The sequence below is a fragment of the Ovis aries genome, chromosome 7 (assembly GCF_016772045.2).
Source record: "Ovis aries strain OAR_USU_Benz2616 breed Rambouillet chromosome 7, ARS-UI_Ramb_v3.0, whole genome shotgun sequence".
Classification (NCBI taxonomy): Eukaryota; Metazoa; Chordata; class Mammalia; order Artiodactyla; family Bovidae; genus Ovis; species Ovis aries.
The window spans coordinates 65959403-65981449 of record NC_056060.1 but is presented as its reverse complement, the minus strand read 5'-3'; the positions used below and the strand labels follow the sequence as shown (position 1 = coordinate 65981449).

Here is a 22047-nt window from a genome sequence, read left to right as displayed (position 1 = left end):
ATTTGTCATCATGGTAATTATATTTTATCATTCTCATTGTACCTCTTAGTATTGATGTGACTCTGAAATAGAAGGGAAGAAAGGGGGTGGGGAGAGGCTGGCTCCTGGTTTAAGGGAAAAGTGACTCAGTAGCCCTAAGCAGCCTCTTCAGAACTGGGTAGGTGTGCTGACTCACCTCCCAAAGGCTGCTCCCCTCAAGGGCCTCTCAGGGATGTGGAAACCTTCACTGCCCTGCTCGCTCTCTCTACACACTATACTCTCCCCCTTGTGATCCCACGGGCTATTTCTAAAAGGTCAAGGCTCTTAAGAAATGGTTCTTTCCTTTTGTTTTAGAATACTCTAAAGTTTTCTAAAAGATGTTCACCATTAGATGTGAGGGTTGGCAGTCACTGCCACTTGGCTGCAGATAATATTCCTGGTAACCCTACCATCACTGACTGGGCACTTAGTAAGCACCAGGACCTGTGTTCTACTGATTATTGCTTGTAATCCTCACCACAAATCTAAGAGAAACCTGTGATTAGCTCCATTTCACAGGGGAGAAACTTCAGGCTTATAGATAGTAAATAACACCTGCAACCACAATCCTTGCGCATGATGAAACTAAGATTCCAACTGGATCTAACTGCCAAGTTCAGACTCTGAACCACCGAACACTACCACCTCCTAATATGTATCCACATAGTCCTCTCCTCCAAGCAGAGAACAAAAGCAATCTTCTTGCATTGCCCAGGTTAGAAATACCGAGGCAGACCCTTCACAGATGGGTAAACAGCTGCAGTCTCAGAAGTTTACCTGATTTCACATAAGAAATATAAACACATTTTAAGTTTCCTAAGAATGAGTATCAGAATTAAAATTTTAAATGTTAATTCTGGAGGCAGGAAAGATAGTGTTGGAGAGTCATTCCCAACTTGCCTCTAATTATACAATATGCAAGCACAGGCATGTGCAAAGATTCATATTTTAGCAAGGTGTGTACAAAGCGTAGGTGAAAGAGAAGACAGGAGCGGAAACCCTTATACATATTTTGCCAAGCAGATGCCGGAAAACCTGATCTGCTGTGCCCGGTAGGGCAGGTAGAGCAGACTTCTGGGATGAGGTTTCCCTGGATGCATTCAGTTCGGGAAATGATAAAGCAACTCCATCCTGCCCAGAATCAGTGCTGATTGATGCAGTTCTGTTTCCATGTAACAACTGCCAAAACTATGCTCATACATAACACTTGCTATCTACAGGCTTAAAAGTAATGTATTCTTTGTCGTAGAAACTCTCTAATGGTACATATCAGTTCAGTTCAGTTCAGTCGCTCAGTCGTGTCCAACTCTGTGACCCCATGAATCGCAGCACGCCAGGCCTCCCTGTCCATCACCAGCTCCCGGAGTTCACTCAGACTCACGTCCATCGAGTCCGTGAGGCTATCCAACCATCTTATCCTCTGTCATCCCCTTCTCCTCCTGCCCCCAATCCCTCCCAGCATCAGAGGCTTTTCCAATGAGTCAACTCTTCGCATGAGGCGGCCAAAGTACTGGAGCTTCAGCTTTAGCATCATTCCTTCCAAAGAAATTCCAGTGTTGATCTCCTTCAGAATGGACTGGTTGGATCTCCTAATGAGGATGAATCAAAAAGAGAAGAGAACTTGTGAAATTTTAAATTTTTCATTTTACAAGAAATTGAGCCATTTTCTGCAAAAATTAAAACACACAAGTCTTCTTTTCATGCGGAGCACAGTGTGACCTGAGAAGGAAAGCACTGGCATTATCAGGGAAGCACTGTGGAGTGGTTACCATGCAAAATTTGCCATGGACTGAGAGCGGGGAGCCAAGGCTGTGGTTACTAAGAAGGTTATCTGTGACTTTGCTTCAGAGCCTCCTCGATTAAGTCCTAACCCAGGCTGTTTCCCAGATGCTGACTCTTATGCTCCAAATCCACTGAAAAGGGAAAGGATGAGTTATTGCAGGATATTTTTATTTCAAATAATCACTGAAAGGAAGGGAATTCATCAAATTTTGATCTACACAAGACCTTCAAGCAGTGCTCAAATCCACCTACCTATTCTTGTGTATAAAATCCCTGTCAGGAGAACTGATAGTTCAATGCGGAGATTCATCACAATGAATGTCCAGGGCTCCCGAAAGAAAGAGAAGGCTACACCTAGCAAAACTGGCACCAGATTAAAGAACGTTCTCTCCTAACATGGCCTCAAGAAACCTAATGACCTCGCAAACTCTCGTTTCTCAGCTTATTCCTAGGCAGCAAAATTGCCCCTCACTTATGCACCTATCAAGGTGGTAAGAACGTAGATTACTCTAAAGCACTTACAGTTGCTTTCACCACTAAAAAGATTGAATCCACTTGTATAATTATGTAAAAATACATTTGCACTGATTGGTACAGTGACAAATCCTAATTCTTCTTTTTTAGCCATACCCTGCAGTTTGCAGGATCTTAGTTCCCTGACCAGGGACTGAACCTGCACCCTTGCCGCTGGCAGTGAAAGCTTGAAGTCCTAACCACTGGATGGCCAGGGAATTCCCTAATTCTAGTTATCAGTATTTTTGGAAGTACCCTCTGGTCTTCTGAGCACAGAGTAACATTCACTTTTTATTTTAACATCTAGGGGTGCAAGGACTCCTTTGTATTGTCTCCAAAAGCTGTTTGCTCCCCAAACAAGGAGTTCCTTTCTGGAGAGGAAAGAGCACCCTCTAGGAAACACCTAGAAACGGTGTTTCCTAAAGTTTCATCAACAGCGAAATTCCATCTCCATTCTGCAGCAAGCAGTGTGATTGCCTTTTAGCAGCTAAGGCCCAGCACCTACGCCCTACAAGCTTTTCAAGGGCCAATAAAATTGTTTGAGAGCTGAGAAAAATCCATTGGCTCCAAAGTCTTTTAAATTCAAAATTGAAACATTGGATTAAATGTTTACAAAATGTGACATATCAACTAACCACAGCAACTCAGCTATTAAATAGTTTCATATAAATTACATTTAATGTGAGATGTGGGTTCTTTTTAATATTTTCTATGATGAGGAGCAACCTCTTAAAGAGTAAAAAGCCTATTTTTCAGAGTTGACCTCTCAAAGAGTCTTCATGATCATTGACATGGTCCATCTAAGTCTTGATGTTACTCTCCTTTTTTTTCCTTAATATATATATTTTATCGAAGTATAGTTGATTTACAATGTTTCAGGTTTGGCATTACTCTCTTAAAGACATTACAAACAATATTTCATGCAAAGTGCTTGGTAAAAGTTCACACATACTCCCATACAACTCATTTCATCTTTACAATAGTAAATTATGAAATAATGAATTAAAATGCTTGGATACAGTGGGGCTTTTGTACCCCCCATTTTTTGGTCAAAGTAAAAAATATTACAAATTCTGAACTATAAAACAGACAAAAAATCTTCAGAATCAAAACAGATTAACAAGCACAGTGCATATGAAAGCAAACTAATCTGAAATGTAGACTTTGATCTGTAGACTTTGTAGACTACATCTGTAGACTTTGATGGGGGAACAATACATAGCACGTGGCTTTGGAGTTAGAATTCTGAATAGAGCTGAGTGACCTGGGACAAGTTACTTAACCTCTCTGTGCCTCAGTGTCCTCAACTGTAAAATGATAAGAGTATTAGGTAAAGAATCATCTGCAATGCAGGAGACCTGGGTTCATTCCCTAGGTCAGGAAGATCCCCGGGAGAAGGGAATGGCTACCCACTCCAGCATTCTTCCCTGGAGAACTCCATGGACAGAAGGGCCTGTCGGGCTACAGTCCATGGAGTCACAGAGTCTGACACAACTGAGCGAACACGTTCACTTTACCTCACAGAGTTATTGTGATGTTTAAGTGAGTTCATAGATAGGAAATATTTAGAATATAGCTTGGCCCATCATAAGAGGTGAACAAATGCCAGCTATCAGTTATCATTTACCAAAACCATACCGATCTTTGATTCTCAGAAATAAAACAATTTAAGATTTTGAATAAATTAACTCTTACGAAAGCTGAAAACATCTACAAAACCAGTTATTCATCTTTTATTTTGAAACTCTTTATTTGCAAATAACTTCAAACTCAGAATTATTAACATTTTATTCATTCAACTTATCATTTGTCCAGCAGATCACTGCAAATCTGTGTCCCTACTTCTTATTCACAACTTATGATGTATGTGTTTTCTATTTCTGCATAACAAACCACAAGTTTGGTGGTTCAAAACCATACCTTTTTATAAGATCACAGTTGTACAGGTCAGAAGTCTGAGCACAGCATGACTGGACTCTCTGCTCAGAGCTTACGTGACTGAAATGAAGGTCATGGCTAGGCTGAGTTTCTTTCAGGGACTCCTTTCTGTGTTGCCAGCCAAATTTAGATCCTTACAGCTGTAGGACTGAGGTCTCCATTTCTTTGCTGGTGTCAAGTGTGGGCCACTCTCAGCTACTCTGAGTCACCCATCCTCTCTGCAACACGACCCCATTCATCTCCAAAGCAGCAATGGAGAATCTCCCTCATGGCAATTCTTTCTCAAGTTTTGAATCTTTCTCCCAAGAAAGGGCCTGGTTCCTTGTCAGGCCTCGCCTGATGAGTTGATTAGGTCAGGCTCACTCAGGATAATGTGTCTCTCTTTCTTAAAGTTAACTGGTTTGGGACCTTAATTAAACCTGCAAAATACCTTTACAGCAGCACCTAGATTATTGTTTGAATAACTGGGAGAAGGTGGAAATTTGGGGGACCATCTCAGGATTCCACATATGATGAGATACTTTATAAGCATATATTTTAGCCTGCTAGGGCTGTCACAGCAAACTATGACAGAAAGAATGGCTTAAAGAACAAAAATTTATTTTTTTTACAGTTCTGGAGGCTGAAAGTCCAAGATCAAGGAGTCAGAAGGTCTGGTTTCTCCTGAGGCCCTTCTCCTTGGCTTGAAGACGGCCACCTTCCTACTGTGTCCTCACAGTCTGATGTCTCTTTCTTCTTATAAGGACACAAGTTACCCAGATTAGGTTTCTAGCATATGAACTGGGGGGGAGGGGCGAGACACAATTTGGTCCTTATCTGTCTAATAGCAAAACTAAGAGCTAATATTTGAGTTACTAAACAGGTATTATGCTAAACATTTTTGATGAGTTATCTTATTAAATATAAATCATTAAATAATGCATCAGTATAACTATTATATAAAATCCCAGCTTTGTCAAAATATATCCTATATTTTCAATTAGAAATTGTATGTGATTTTTAGACCTGATTCTTAGAGTTTTCTGTCTCTACTATGCTCTATTCTGAGGACAGATTTTCATTCACTGATCAAATTTTACTGATTATCTATGAGCTTGCTTCAAAGGCACAAAGATGAATAATTAACAATCCTCCTCTCAGAGAGCATAGGCTAGAATGGGGACATGCATGTCTCCATTTTGAAATATCTCATATTAAGAGTATCAATTGTATTTATAGAACCATTCTGCACATGTAAGTTCTTATGAAAGCTGAGGCACCAAAAATTAAATTTCAAGAAAGAGGAAAATCTTCTGGTTATTTGGTTTTACATTACCTTCCTGAACTGCATCAACGCTAACTGTGGACTTCCCAGGTGGCACTAATGGTAAAGAACCAGCCTGCTAATGCAGGAGGTATAAGAGACATGAGTTCAATCCCTGGGTGGGGAAGATACCCTGGAGAAGGAAATGGCAACCCATGCCAGTATTCTTGCCTGGAGAATTCCATAGACAGAGGAGCCTCACGGGCTACAGTTCATGGCGTTGTAAAGAGTCAGACACGACTGCAGAGATTTAGCACAGCACAACCCTAAGTGCAGCAACACATTCTTTTATACGTGGCTTTAGACTGAATTCTCTGAGATTGGAAAAAAGCCAGCTGGGATTTGAAAGTGAGAAGTGATTATAACATAAAAGTCCAACACCTGACTGGGTAAAATGCCTAAAATTCCACTCACTTTACTCAAGAAAAAAAAATTCTATTAAAAAAATTTTTTTCTCACTGCCCAACGCATTTCATGATGCTAACAATGAACTCCAAAAATCACTGCAGATGGTGACTGCAGCCGTGAAATTAAAAGACTCTTGCTCCTTGGAAGAAAAGCTATGACAAACCTAGACAGTGTGTTAAAAAGCAGAGACATCACTTTGCTGACAAAGGTTCGTATAGTCAAAGCTATGGTTTTTCCAGTAGTCACGTACAGATGTGAGAGTTGGACCATAAAGAAGACTGAGTGCCAAAGAATTGATGCTTTCCAATTGTGGTGCTGGAGGAGATTTTTTGAGAGTCCCTTGGACTTCAAGAAGATCAAACCAGTTAATCCTAAAGGAAATCAACTCTGAATATTCCATGGAGAGACTGATGCTGAAGCTCCAATACTTTGGCCACCTGATACAAAGAATTGACTCATTGGAAAAGACCCTGATGCTGGAAAAGATTGAGGGTAGGAGAAAAAGTGGGGGAGACAGAGGATGAGATGGTTGGATGGCATCACCGACTCAATGGACATGCGTTTGAGTAAACTCTGGGAGATTGTGAAGGACAGAGAAGCCTGGCGTGCTGTAGTCCATGGGCTCCTAAAGAGTCGGACATGACTTAGTGACTGAACAACAGAGACCTTTTCTCCTGCAAAAGGTAAAGGCAGCATTTGCAGGTGGAAGGAACTCTCCAGATTGGCAGGCCGCGTTGCCTCTCAGCTGTGGGCCGAGTGCAGCGATTGCACTCAGGCGAAAACAGTCTTCCTGCCCCAGCCCTCCTTCCCCAGCAAGGTAAGGGACTCATGGGCCGGGTGCTGAGTTCTGCAACCGTTCCCTCCAGCCGTCTGCGGACCGGGGGGACCGGGCGAGGCCCCCTGCCCGGCCCTTGGTCCGTGGCTCCCAGCCCTGGCCCAGGCCCCGCCTCTCCACGAGCAGCAGCCAATAAATGGCTTCTGCGCCCCACACGCCTGGCCAGCTGAGCCGCAGCTCCATACGCGCTGGCTCTTCTCCCCATTCCCAACCTCTCAGCTCCCAGCAGTGAGCCCTCCACCCATGGAGGAGACGTACCTGGAGCTCTACTTGGACCAGTGCTCCGCCCAGGTGAGCCTGGAAGCCGCCGCCACTGTCCCAGAGTCAGGGCCCACGTCCAGTGCACCCCGGAGTCCGCCTTCATTTTATCTCTAGTAAAACTTCTAGCGACCGTATGAGCTGGGCTTCATTATCTCCATCTTTCAGTTGAAAAACTAGAAGGTTCGAGAGATGAATTAACTTACTAAAGGTTGCTGGTCCAGTGTGAATACAAATTAGAGACACCTGAGGCTTCTTTCGACTTGTTGATTCTCACATTTTGAGGTTTTGCTTTTTAATCTAAGAACTGTAGAAAACAGAGGAAAGAGTCCCCAAAAAGAAAAACAAGGGACTTCCCTTTTGGTCCAGTGGTTAAGACTCTGAGTTTCCATTTTAGGGGCCTGGATTTCCATCACTGCTAAGGAAATTAAGATCATACATGTGGTGGAGCCAAAAACAAGTGAAAAAGCAAGAGAGCAACTTACGGAGGGGGTGGTGGCGGTTGGGGGGGTGCTTAAATAGACCAGTGATTAGCAGTGAAGTAGAAACTGTGAAGTCCCACAGCATTTAACATTGCAAAGGAGAGCCCAAGCTGGGAAGATTCCGTGAAAGATGAGTTAATGGCTCTGTAAAGACAGTTTAACAAAAAGTTTCTTCAAGTATAAGGCTATACTCTGTACACTTAGGGAATACTCTGTAAGCTTGTTCTCTAAGGTGTGTTCCTATAAGTGAACTCAGACAGGAGGCTTTCAGGGTTCCACTGACATAAAACATCCCTCTTTAATATCTTGTTGCCATTGCCTCAAGTTCCTTGTTGAAGTTCAGTTCTTTGGGTGGGAGTTTTGCCTTCTGCTAAAATGCCTTAATGGGAAAAAGGAGGGGAGTCACCGATGTTGCAGACATTAGTGCTTTAGCGTAAATTGGCTGATGGAATCTTTCCTAGCTAGAACAGAAGAGGCCCCGGAAATAATGGAGGGGGATCTGGGCCGCTGTCCCCACCTCACTCTCCCTAGGGCCCACCTGTGGGGTGGGGGTGGAGGGAGATGGGGCTAATAACATAATTCAAAATGAAATAAGGTCAAATCTTATTTTAAGAGAATAACTGCATTCTTCCAAATGTTTTTGTCTAACATTTAGTCACCGCTGCCATCTGCTGGACTTGTGGTAACAGCACCATCAATTGGATCTGAAAGTGAAAGAGTAAAAGTGAAAGTCGCTCAGTCCTGCTGACTCTTTGCAGACTCTTTGCGACCCCATGGCCTATACAGTCCATGGAATCCTCTAGGCCAGGATACTGGAGTGGGTAGCCTTCCCCTTCTCCAGAGGATCTTCCCAGCCCAGGGATCGAACCCAGGTCTCCCACATTGCAGGCAGATTCTTTACCAGCTGAGCCACAAGGGAAGCCCAAGAATACTGGAGTGGGTAGCCTATCCCTTCTCCGGGGGATCTTCACCCAGGAATTGAATCAGGGTTTTCTGCTTTGCAGGAGGATTCTTTACAACTGAGCTATCAGAAAGTGAAAGTGAAGTCACTCAGTGGTGTCTGACTCTTTGCGACCCGTGGACTGTAGCCCACCAAGCTCCTCCGTCCATGGGATTCTCCAGGCAAGAATACTGGAGTGGGTTGCCACTTCCTTCTCCAGAGCTATCAGGGAAGCTCCATAAAATGCAAAGTGGGCCACAGAAGCCACAGGCCGACGAGGATGGGATTCGAACCCACGTGTGCAGAGCACAATGGATTAGCAGTCCATCGCCTTAACCACTCGGCCACCTCGTCCCAATAGGATCTAGCCAGACTTGTTATGGGCTTCCCTGGTGGCTCAGATGGTAAAGAATCTGACTGTAATGCAGGAGCCCCAGGTTCCATCACTGGATTGAGAAGATCCCCTGGAGGAGGGCATGTCAATCCACTCCAGTATCCTTGCCTGGAGAATCCCATGGACAGAGGAGTCTGGTGATTCTCACAGAGCGGGACACGACTAAAGTGACTTAGTACACAGCACACACAGATATATATGTATATACTTCCCATGTGGCACAGTGGTAAAGAATATGAGTTCCATCTCCGGGTCAGGAAGATCCTCTGGAGTAGGAAATGGCAACCCATTCCAGTACTCTTGCCTGGAAAACTCTATGGACAGAAGAGCCTGGCGGGCTACAGTCCATAGGGTTACAAAGAGTTGGACACGACTGAGCACACACTTTTAGCCAGACATATTAGCTGAGATAACTTTGTCATGGAGAAGACACAGCACAAGGCATTCGTGACTGTTCAATTATTGGAAGTAAGATCTACTGATGGGTGAGGTTATCCTGCCAGCTAGTGGTCAAAATATAGAATCCAGGCGTGCAACTTGAGTGACGTGGGTGGTAATATGTACCAACAATTTTTTTCCATAACAAAGGCCATGAGTTTTATATTAGCTGTTTCTCTCAGTTGCACACCTCATTCCCTCGGTTGATGATAATGGAAGTTGATTAGCTGTCCCTGGGCTGGAAATACAATACATTGATTTAAACTAGTCTTTCCATTTAAATTTCAATAACTTTCCCGCTATGCACATAAATGGAATGATTTCTTATCTCTCCTTTGACTAGAAGGAATAAAGATGAGTCCTTTGTGGAGGCTTGATTAGCACTCAAGGCTGTATCCTCAGCTTCCTTCACTTACTGCTCTTCTCTTTAAAATATGATTTTAAAACTCAAAAAAAAAAAACCTTCCAAGTCAACTAAAGTTTATAATCAACTTAGGGAGTACAGAAAAATCTGTACTTTTCAAAGTACAGATTTAGAGTTTGATTGTCAACTTACCTGAATTACAGAAGTGGATTTAGAGTAGCAACTTACTACAAATCTAACCAAAGAAAAATGTTTTTTGAAACCTGCTTTTTCTGTATTTTCCTGTTTTCATGAAGTGTGTTGTAACCCTAGAGTAGAACTTTAAGGAGACTTTGTGGAATGAGCAGGCTGTGAATATAAGCTATCTGAACGGCCTCCTCCTGATCACACTGCCTGCCAGCCAAGGTGGCATCCTTTGGGTGTGACATGATGTTCTGTGTGTTGTGTTTTATCTGTTTTGGGAACGGCCTAGGATGCCCCTACCCCACCCAGATCACCCCTGCTGAGCCCATCTGTGCCTTATGATGTGGACATGCTTACTTCATCAAATCCAGAGACTGCATTTAATCCCCAGCTTGAAGAAGTCACAGAAACATCTGGCAGTTTCTCAGCTGTGGATCTTAGCTTCTTACCAGATGAGCTCTCCCAAGAAAATAAAGACCAGACTGTCATTAGGAGCAAGCATGAAATTGAAGAAAACTGTAAAACGCAAAGTCAGCAAACTACGTTGCCCTTACCCAGCCAACTGGACACTGGCCTGGCCTTAAACAGCAGCAGTGGGTCAAGTTCCCATTCACATCTGCACCCTGCTGATGGTAACTCAGCCCAGCCCTCTCCTGAGAAACCACACTCCTTGCCTCTGGCGTCCATAACTCCTATGACACCAATGGCCCCTATTTCAGAATGTTCTGGAATTGTGCCTCAACTACAGTAAGTTGCTATTGTTTTAAATGAGTAATGCTTCAGAGTATAGATTTTGTATTCTTGACTGGGATCATAATAGTGTAGGGGAGAGAATTTCAGATCTCAGTATCCTTTGTTTTATCAGCTCTTAGTGGACTTGGTTTTAGACTATTTACCTGAAAAATGAAGCACCAACTCTTGATCTCCTAAGCAGGAGTTGAGGGTTAGTCTACATATTCCTGAAGGATTATATTGTTTACACCACTGCTGCTGCTAAGTCACTTCAGTTGTGTCCGACTCTGTGCAACCCCATAGATGGCAACCCACCAGGCTCCGCCATCCCTGGGATTCTCCAGGCAAGAACATTAGAGTGGGTTGCCATTTCCTTCTCCAATGCATGAAAGTGAAAGGTGAAAGTGAAGCCACTCAGTCGTGTCCAACTCCTTGCGACCCCATGGACTGCAGCCCACCAGTTTCCTCCATCCATGGGATTTTCCAGGCAAGAGTGCTGGAGTGGGGTGCCATTGCCTTCTATGATTGTTTACACTAAAGCACTTTAGTTGTTGTAAATTGTGGTTGGAGTTGGAATAACACAAAGGATAAAAAAAATGTAAAACTGAATTTGATTTGCAAGTTGATTTGATGTTGTGCTTTCTATTTTGAGGCATTTTGAAAAAGATCTAAAACTTAGTCACGAAATTTTAGAAAAAGCTATTTTAGTCCTTTAGGAGTTTTACAATATACTAAGAACTGTGTAACTATATATTTCACGTTTAGAATAATTCTCCCCCTAGGAAGTCACCTAAACCTATAAAATAAAGTAAATATTTTTAAATTATTTTTTACTTTTAAAATCTGGTATAACTTAGGTTGACTTATTTCTTTAGGAACATAGTTTCCACTGTAAACTTGGCCTGTAAATTGGATCTGAAGAAAATAGCTTTGCATGCAAAAAATGCAGAATATAACCCAAAGGTAAGATTTCTCAGTAATTTTTTCAATAATTAGGTTCTATTTAGATGTTCTTTCCTTCATAGGATTATGATATTGACTCATTCCTTTGTTAATATTTTTTAAAAAGAAAAAATGTTTGGTGGAAGACTTCTGGCAATTTGAAAGTTTAATTGCCTCATTCTCTGTTTTGAACTTTTAAAAATCTCATTTTCTGTGTTGAATACTTATTAAGCAGTTCTAAACATTAAGATCTTTTCCTTGTTATTCAGAAAAACCTTTCAGTGTGACTATTTTCAGCCTGACTATGCAAATGCTAACGTTCTTACAATGTCATCATATTCATGGAAATAATTTTTTCTAATTGTTTTCCCATTCAGCTGACACATGTATTTTTTCACTTATAGTTTCTCTTACCTGGGAAATCGCAATTGCATAAAGTGCAAATTTGAAGTGTATGATTCCAGCTTTAATAAAATCTATTTTATTAAATTCTATCTTATCTATTAAAATCAAAGTTTAATAAAATCTATTCTTTTTTGTGTCTTTCCAAGGCCAGGCATCCCATTTTCAGTGGTCTATTTACCTAGGATTTATTAATTCAATCAACATTAATGATTAGTTAAATTACTTAGTACAAAGATGAGTAAGACCTGGTGCCTACGGGGGAAAAGTTCACTGTCTTGGGTAGTGGAGGATTTAAGGAGTTAGATGAGAAAGGCCATATTAGTCAGAACCCAGAGGACCTTGCCAACATCAACTATTTATGGATAAAGTCTTTGTTTCCTATTGTGGTAGTGGTGCTATTGACATCTGAATTTTAATATTACCTGAATATTACCTAGTGAAACAAAGCTTTCCTATTTATCTTTTGTGTTGCTAGCTATGATGAGGACAGAAGCCCAGTGATGGCCTAGAATTTTTAAGGATGTAGCTATGATTGACTACACAATTGAGCAATCAACATCTTGAGCCTCAGCTGCCGTCCTCAGTTCTCCTCTCAATTTGATGCATAGGATTTGTCCATACTTAGACTTGACAGCCGGAGACGGCAATGGCACCCCACCCCAGGACTCTTGCCTGGGAAATCCCATGAACGGAGGAGCCTAGTAGGCTGCAGTCCATGGGGTCGCTAAGAGTCGGACATGACTGAGCAACTTCACTTTCACTTTTCCCTTTCATGCATTGGAGAAGGAAATGGCAACCCACTCCAGTGTTCTTGCCTGGAGAATCCCAGAGATGGGGGAGCCTGGTGGGCTGCTGTCTATGGGGTCGCACAGAGTCGGACACAACTGAAGCGGCTTAGCAGCAGCAGACTTGACAGCTGGAAAAATTCTGGTTTGGCATTTCAGATGTCTTAAGAATTTAACAAAATGAATATCAGGTGAGAGTGCCACCATTTTAGTAAACACCTGGAAAACATTAATAGGCCTTGATCAGTTGTGTGTAGTGCTGACTCAGGGTTCTTTCTACTGTCAGCACTTCAATGCAATAAGTCCTATAAAACTTTTAGCATAGGGTCTGAAACATAACAGATACTCAAATTTTAGCTTTACTATTATTATTCTTTTAGAATCGTGTACGTTTTAGAATCATGATCGTTTTGTTAACCTTAGGGTAGGAGAATAGACCCAGACATTTTTTAGTTTCCCACTAAATTTCAATTTATTCAACACTTTTCATGTCTAGCTCACCGTTGCAACTGGAATAATGCTAACCCTTCAGTTCAGTTCAGTTGCTCAATCATGTCCAACTCTTTGCAACCCCATGGACTGCAGCATGCCAGGCTTCCCTGTCCATCACCAACTCCCAGAGCTTATTCAAACTCATGTCCATCGAGTCGGTGATGCCTTCCAACCATCTCATCCTCTGTCACCCCTTCTCCTCTCTTCAATCTTTCCCAGCACCAGAGTTTTTTCCAGTGAGTCAGTTCTTCACATCAGGTGGCCAAAGTGTTGGAGTTTCAGCTTCAGCAGGTGTTAACCCCTCGTGGAGGTTAATTGTTCTTTTGGCTTCTGTCTTTAGAGGTTTGCAGCTGTCATAATGAGGATCCGAGAGCCCAGGACTACAGCCCTCATATTTAGCTCTGGGAAAATGGTCTGCACAGGAGCCAAAAGGTAAGAGGAGCCACCCTCCTCCAAAACCAGACAAACAATTCAGTACGTGAAACAAGGAAGGATGGTATTAATGTTCTAAAACACATAGTAGATGCAAAATACTTTGCTGAAGAGTTACATTCATGAAATGCGAAGTTAGGGGTTAAAAACATTCAGCCTCATAATACTGGCATATCCCACTTTACAGTCTCCCATAGTGAAGGGACAGAGAAGGCAGTGGCACCCCATTCCAGTACTCTTGCCTGGAAAATCCCATGGGCGGAGGAGCCTAGCAGGCTGCAGTCCATGGGATCGCTAAGAGTCGGACATGACTGAGCGACTTCACTTTCACTTTTCACTTTCATGCATTGGAGAAGGAAATGGCAACCCACTCCAGTGTTCTTGCCTGGAGAATCCCAAGGACCGGGGAACCTGGCAGGCTGCCGTCTCTGGGGTCACACAGAGTCAGACACGACTGAAGTGACTTAGTAGCATAGCGAAGGGCGCTTCACTAGGCTATTACAACTTGTTTCTAAGATATATTTAAAATGAGAAAAAGAAAAGCTATAGTAGTAGTAAAGCCTGTTATAAATCTGGGGAAGTAGTTCCTGTGTGTTTTCCTCATTGCAGGCAGATACATGGATAGGACTTTTCAAAGGAGGGCAATTAGACATTTCTTGACCACTAGCTTGAGCATTCACTCAGGAGGGATCTCTTAAAAGGCTTCTCTTTCCTGGCTCTCATGCCGAGGTAGCCTGTGCTGATGGAGATCTGTTCGCCATAAAGCTAGTAGGAGAGCCACTCTTCCCTCCAGGTGTTAGTAAATAAGGAGTAAATTGTCCTCCTGAAAGGGAACCAATTTTCTTCAATATACACTGAGTGTTAATATTCATCTTTATATTTGCCAAATTTATTGGCAAAAGTTACATTGTTTTAAATGTAATTTAAATTTTTATTTACTAGTGAGACTAACTTTTCATAAGGATATAAACTGTCTACTGTATCTTTTGCCCAATATTCTATGGATATATTTATCTTTTGGTATTTAAGTATTTTTGCCATTTTGGACTATAAGTATTTCTCCCATATTAATGTTAGTGATATTTTGGGGTTTTTTAAATATACAATTTTTGTGTGTATGGTTAGTCTATCCAATCTTTCTCTTTATGGCTTCAGTGTTTGGCTTCACGCTTAGGAAGGCATTCCCCAAGTGTAAGTATTGACCTCCATATGTTTTTCTTGTTTCTTTCAAGTCTTGCTTTGTATTGAAGAGAGGAAATTAATGTTTTGATTCACCTAGAGCCTTCTCTGGATGAAGGAAATGTTCTGTATCTGTGCTGTCCAGTGTGGTAGCCTCTTATCACATGTGGCTCATGAGAACTTGAAATATGGCTAATACCACAGAGAAATTGAAATTTTTATTTTGTTTTAAAATTAATACAAATTTAAATAGCCACATGTAACTGGTGGCCACCATTACCTGTGTCCAGGTAAGTTTCCGGACTTTCTCTTCTGTTGATCTGTGTATCCTCTCATCTAGAAATCTCCATTTTGAAGTCATTTTTGGACAACTCTGCAAAGATGTTCATTTCAGCATTGTTTAAAATGGGAGCAGAGGGAACAAATATCTAGGAAGATAGTTTTGATTCAATCAAAAATAAAATTATTTAGCCACATATAGTATTATTAATAGCCACATATTGAGGTTAAGTTTTGGATCGAGAGTTGTGAAAGTTTGGTTAGTATAAGGGATATCAGAATTATCTCCAAAAAAAGTATCCCAGTGTAGTTTCTTCAGTTGTAATAACCAGAGTTTGCTGAGTGAGGGATACCTGTGTTTGCACAGAAAAGTGAAGAGGGGCTAAACTTATCAGTGGTAATCACCACTGGTGTTGAAATTTCAAGGTTCTTAACCTAGTTTCAAGTGTTTGTACAAGAACATATATGTAAACTTTAACTGTTAGTTGTTTGAATGGGAATTTCTGTGTGATACAAGAAACTATAGGGCTATGAAAATTCTTGAAATTTGACTTTATAAAGGTTAGCACTGTAGGAAATGTAGTGGGTTAGTTAGGTGAAATATGTTTTTTAAGAATGGGAACCACTTATTTCACTTCTGCTATGGGGACATGGCCCTGCTAGGGACATTTCAGGAGTTGGAAATGGATGAAGAGAATCAGCATAGAGTGAGGTGATGTGAAAATTGGACTATGATGTGAGAGATCTAGAATAGAAAGAGACTCTACCAGTCTCTTTGGTCCAGGCAAGTAAATTCAATCTGGCTTTTCTTTAATGTGCTTTCTGATTTTCAACTTAAAGATAGGGATAAGCCATAACAGAGGGTAGAATTCGTAGGTTTTACTCACCAGGTGTTGTCCCTGTTTGGCAACCCCTGCTGCTCACTGTTTTCACTTTGGTAGTGACCATAGTGACCACTGACAAAGCCCCAAATCTCAGGATTTCACATTCTCTGCCATAGATTTAAGGACAGAGCTGGACGAATGGTTAGAAGAACATAGCCACAGAGTTGGGTGAATTTATGTCTTTCTCATTTTGAGCATGAGTTGAATGACAGTTGTATAAGAAAGCCTAAGCAAAACTGGACAGATTTTGAGGTATGACTCTTTTTATAAGTATATAAGTTGCCCCATAAAGATCCAAGTCCTGACATCCTACCTGTGCCACTCAGATGGCTCATATCTTACTTTTTCTCGTGTTGACTTTTTTTGTGTGCACATGTCCTTATTTTTGCTGCTGCTGTCCTCATCTAAATGGCACGTACTTTTAGACGACACGGATGGTTCTAAACCCTTAGCACCACACTGGCGGGCTTGTTACAACATAGATTGCTGGGCCCCACCCAGAGTGTCTGCACAGCTGAGGTGGGACCTAGGACTTGGCATTTCTAGCAAGTTCTCGGGTGATTCTACTGCTGCTGACCTGAAGACGCCTTTCGAGAACTGGTGTAAATTGTTAATTTTATCTAATAGCACTTAAAACAAGTAAAAGAAAAAAAAGACACAAATCTGTTTATGATTCAACAACTGTCCATTGTACCAAACCCTTTTCTAGGTGCTAGGGACAGTAGTAGGGGAGGTGGGTCCTTCTCTTCAAAGTCTGCAGCTTCCTTGTATACAGTGAATGGTAAACATGGTACAAATGCTAAAAATAAAATCAGAGAAGTGTCTGAATATAGCCCAACTTGCCAGCAGTCACAGTGATTAAGACATCTTTAATGTCTTGCCCCTCCCCAGCGAAGAACAGTCTCGACTTGCAGCGAGAAAATACGCTCGTGTGGTGCAGAAGCTGGGCTTTCCTGCCAGATTCCTCGATTTTACAATTCAAAACATGGTTGCAAGCTGTGATGTGAGATTTCCTATCAGTCTGGAAGGTTTGGTGCTAACCCATCAGCAGTTCAGTAGGTATGATTGTATAACTTCACTTTGAGTTTACCAAAATATTAAAATTCTATTTGGATTGCTTATATGTCTTTCAGAGAAAGTATACATTTTTTTTAAGCCACAATAAGTGAAAGGGTTAAGTGCTATCCCTAAGTCCTCATTGGTTACCATATGTGTCTAATCTTCTGAAACAGTGGTTCTCAAAACTAAATTGCATAGCAATCACCTGGACGGCTTATCAACACGCATTCCTGCCTGGGCTCTAGTCCCCAGAGATTCTGCTTGACTCTGCATTTCTAACAAGCTCACAGGTGATGCCATTGCAGCTGGCCAGAGTCCCACACATTGAGACTCACTAATGTATGTAGATTTCTAAAAAAAAAAAAGTCACATCTGGCTGGGGGCGGTGGCAGGAAGAGAAAAGGTATGATACGGACTAGGTAAGTAGGAAGGGCTGACAGCCAGTGAAGGGAGAAAGGGCTGGAGAGAAGATTTTAAAATAATATTATAATGATAAAGAATGGCCATAGCATACTTTATGAAGGCAATCCTATCTAGTTTTTGTCCTGCGGAGTTTGTTCGAGGGTTTTCTTTCCCTGTGTGTGGCTGTAGCCCCCACCACAGCTTCTTTCATGGATTCATATTTCTTGGGGAGTATCTCTAGCCTGCTTGGCCTCTTCAAACGAAACTTCCCCACTCAACAGCAAGTGCTCCTCCTCCAGCTGCTTCTGTGCTTCTCACAGCCTGCTCAGGCCCTCAGAGAGTGGTGATGGAGGGTGACTGACAAGCACTAAATCCCACCACCCCTTAGGCCAGGGCACTTGAACTGGCTTAGAATCACAGATGCTCTTAAATTCTTGTGATCTAACTTGAACTGAAGTCCTTTCACTCTACTTTTCCTTCCCTTTGCCTTTAAGCAATCATTCTGCTTAATAATAGAGAGGGATCATAGAGATGTGTGTTCTTTAATGTTTGTTAACTCTCCATTGAGATATGACCTAAACAGAAGTTAAAAACTGCCTTGTTTTCCCCTAACTTTCAAAAAAAATTTGTTCATTCTGAGATTTAGCTTTTATGATACTCTTTAAGCAATATCTGGAGAAGGCGATGGCACCCCACTCCAGTACTCTTGCCTGGAAAATCCCATGGACAGAGGAGCCTGGAAGGCTGCAGTGCATGGGGTCACTGAGGGTCGGGCACGACTGAGCAACTTCACTTTCACTTTTCACTTTCCTGCACTGGAGAAGGAAATGGCAACCCACTCCAGTGTTCTTGCCTGGAGAATCCCAGGGACAGGCGAGCCTGGTGGGCTGCCATCTATGGGGTCGCACAGAGTCAGACACGACTGAAAACACTTAGCAAGCAATATCTTGCTCTTGATTGTATTTTCATTTTTTCCTCTGCCTCAATTTTTTCAGCATATGTTTATTAAGTGCCTATGAGTACCCTTTGAGTTCACTGAGAAGCACCCCATGCAAGATGTATTGCTTCTTTATGTGTCCTTTTCTTCCTTCAATCTTGGAATGCCTCATAGATTCATAGTAAAACCTTCATTTTTAAGAGTCTCTGAACACATACTCTATTAATCTTCCAGATCCTCAACCTTGGACCTCCTGTCGATCTTTCTCTGAGCCAGTGTTTAATGAACATGTAAAAGATGTCTGCCCAGTTTTGAGGTACATGTCTGTATTAGTCTTGGCATTCCCCTTTCTGGCCCTTTAGGGCTCTGAAATGATGTGTGCAGTTCCCCCAAATTTCATTTCTGTTTCACCAAGATTGTCTTCTTTGTAGGTCAGATTTAAATCTGGGGTGGGAGTGCCCCCTTGTCAGTTCTCCCTCTGAAAAATGAAATTGCAGAAGGGCAAGATGAGAATTTATCTGATGCTGTGCTTTTCGTCACTTGGAGTGGGTCCATCACTGTTTTTCCCTCCTCATAAGCCAGTTTTATGATCTCATTCATCTTTTTTAAAAATTTGGCCAGATACTCTCACAGATACCTCTTTCTAGTCTCATTTTTGCCTCCCCCAACATGCCCTCCATCCTTATCTTATGGATTACAACTTCAGTGTGTATTTGTGACATTTTGGCATTAAAACCTCTTTCTCAGCAGCTTTCTCTCTTTAAAATGAAGACTTAATTTAATTGCCTGTAGCCCTGTGGGGGAACCATGGCAACATATCACTTATGATTGTCAAGTCAAGTTTGCTTTATGTTAAAACCTCATTGAATTCCCCTGATTCTACAAATATGTATATCAGCATCTGATAATATGTATCTCACTTGTTACTGGGCATCTTCTCCATCAGTCTTTCTATGCCATAATTGTTTTCCGTTTTCCCTGAGCAATTTTTTCCCCTTCCATTCAGTTTTTATTGGGTTGGCCCAAAAGTTTGTTCCATCTCATGGACAAATCCAAATGAAATTTTTAGCCAACCCAATAAATCAAAGTTATCTTAAATATTTCTTAAATGAGTAGAATCTAGGTGGCTGCTGTGTAGTAGATGCTATGGGGCCAGTGGCAATCAGTGCAGCCATGGGCCCTTGCCGTTATGGAACCACTATTTAAAAGGGAAAACAGAGAAACCAAAGACAATAATGAAATGTAACTATGAAGGTGTAACTGCGAAGGTGAACACCTCTTGGCGTGTTTTGGTAGCATCAATTAGGATACTTAATGTAACTGGGGAAGGGCTGAAGATATGGAAGACTTAAGGGAAATGACACTTAAACTGAGATTTGAATGAGCTGGTTTGGTCCAAGAGATCGGCAGCTGTTTGTTGTTTTCAATCTTCATGAAATGTTCTCCATCTCTAACCAAAACCTCTTTTCTTTCTGTCTCAGCCTTCTTTTGAAATGAAGTAGAGAGTAAATAAAATGAAGTAAATCTCTAGTTGGGAGTTCATCATGCTAGTACCTTAAAATCATGGTTCTGAAGCCAAAGACAGTTCACCATGATTTACATACTAAAGACTTTTTTTGTATATATATGTATGTATCTGGTTTTTATTGAGGTACAGTTGATTTACAATATTAGTTTCAGATGTACCACATAGTGATTCAAATTTTTATAGATTATACATTTAATATTATTATAAAAATACTGGCTATATTCCCTGTAGTGTGTAATATATCCATGTAGCTTATTTCTTTTTACATTATAGCAATTGACACCTCTCAATCCCTTCTTACTTCTTCTCCCTTCCCTCTCTCCCCACTGGTAACCAATAGTTCATACTCTGTATCTGTGATTCTGTTTTTTTTGTTACATTCACTAGTTTGATGTATTTTGTAGATTCCACATATAAATGACATCATACAGTATTTGTCTTTGACTTATTTCACTTAGCATAATACCCTCCAAGTCCATACACGTTGTTGCAAATGGCAAAATTTTATTCATTTTTGTGGCTGGGTAGTATTCCACTGTGTATATATATCACATCATCTTTATCCATCCATCCGTTGATGGACACTTAACATTGATACCATATCTTGCCTATTGTAAGTAATGCTGCTGTGAACTTTGGGGTGTGTGTATCTTTCTGAATGTTTTTTATTTTCTTTAGATATATACCCAGGAGTGGAACTGCTGAATCATATGGTAGTTTTATTTCTAATTTTTTAGAACGTATTTATTTATTTCACTGCATTGGGCACAAAAGGAAGAAAGGAACAGAAAAGCCCTACAAAAATTGTGGCATGCAGGCTCTTCTCTGCATCACTTGGGATCTCTCATGCAGCCCATGGACTCTCGAGTTGTACCATTTGGCCTCAGTAGTTGCTGCTCACTGGTTTAATTGCTCTGCACCATGTAGGACCTTAGTTCCCTGACTGGAGATCAAACCCTTTTCCCCTGCATTGCAAGACAGATATTTAACCACTGAACCACCAGTAAAGTCCCTAGTCAATTTATGATTTAAGGTAATTATTGATATGTATGTTCTTACTGGGGCTTCCCTGGTGGCTCAGATGGTAAAGAGTCTGCCTGCAATGCAGGAGTTCAATCCCTGGATTAGGGAAATCCCCTCGAGAAGGACATGGAAACCGACTCCAGTATTCTTGCCTGCAAAATCCCATGGTTGGAGGAGCCTGATACGTTACAGTCCATGGGCTTGCAAAGAGTTGGACACACCTGAGCAACTTCACTTTCACTTTCATGTTCTTACTGCCATTTTGTTAATTTATTGGGAGTTATTTTTGTAGGGCTTTTCTGTTCCTTTCTTCCTTTTGTTCTCTTCCCTTCTGATTCGATGACTATCCTTAATGTTATGTTTGGATTTCTTTCTCTCTTTTTTTTAAATTTTATTTTTAGCTGTGCTGGGTCTTCATTACTATGTGCAGGCTTTATGTAGTTGTGACAATCTAGAAGCTATTCTCTAGTTGCCGTGTGCATGCTTCTCATTGCCGTGGCTTCTGTTGTTGCAGAGCAGCGGTTCTAGGGCACGAGTTCAGTAGTCATGGTACACGGGCTTAGTTGCTCAAGGCCTGTGGGAACATCCCAGACCAGGGATCAAACCTGTGTTCCTTGCATTAGCAGGCAGATTCCCAGCCACTGGACCACCAGGAAAGTCCTTTCTCTTTGTGTGTATGTATTATTAGATTGTTGGTCTGTGGTTACCATAAATGAAGTTTTTATATAGCAATCTGTCTGTGTGTGTGTGTGTATACACATAATTAAGTGGTTGATCTCTTAAGTTCAAAGGCATTTTAAGAACCCTGAATATTTACTCCCCCCCATGATTACTGTTTTTGATGTCATTCTTTTTCTTTTTTGAATTCCCTAATTGCTGATTGTAGATATAGATGATTTCACTACTTTTGTCTTTTAACTTTCCTGCTAGCTTTGTTATTTACTACCTTTACTGTGCATTGTTGGCCTTTACCTGAGCTTTTTCCTTCTCTAATTTTCACGTTTCTAGTTGTGGCTTTTTCTTTTTCTCTTAGAGGGGTCCCTTTAACATTTTTTTTTTAACGTTGTTTTGGTGGTGCTGATTTCTCAGCTTTTGTTTGTCTGTACAATTTT

General features: G+C 41.3%; 1 protein-coding gene and 1 non-coding gene across 2 annotated transcripts in view; one reads left to right on the top strand and one right to left on the bottom strand.

Moving 5' to 3' along the window:
- Positions 1–8749: 8749 nt before the first annotated feature.
- On the bottom strand, positions 8750–8831 carry TRNAS-GCU (transfer RNA serine (anticodon GCU)). Its single transcript has one exon. It is a non-coding gene; the product is annotated as a tRNA-Ser (tRNA).
- A 1312-nt stretch (positions 8832–10143) lies between these two features.
- Positions 10144–22047, top strand: part of TBPL2 (TATA-box binding protein like 2) — a 28805-nt gene continuing 16901 nt past the window's right edge. The window contains exons 1-4 of the mRNA XM_042252557.2: positions 10144–10603; positions 11464–11551; positions 13553–13644; positions 16878–17045. Coding sequence (XP_042108491.1) covers positions 10206–10603; positions 11464–11551; positions 13553–13644; positions 16878–17045 — 746 coding nt within the window. The 5' untranslated portion in view covers positions 10144–10205. The remainder of the gene's footprint in view (positions 10604–11463; positions 11552–13552; positions 13645–16877; positions 17046–22047) is intronic.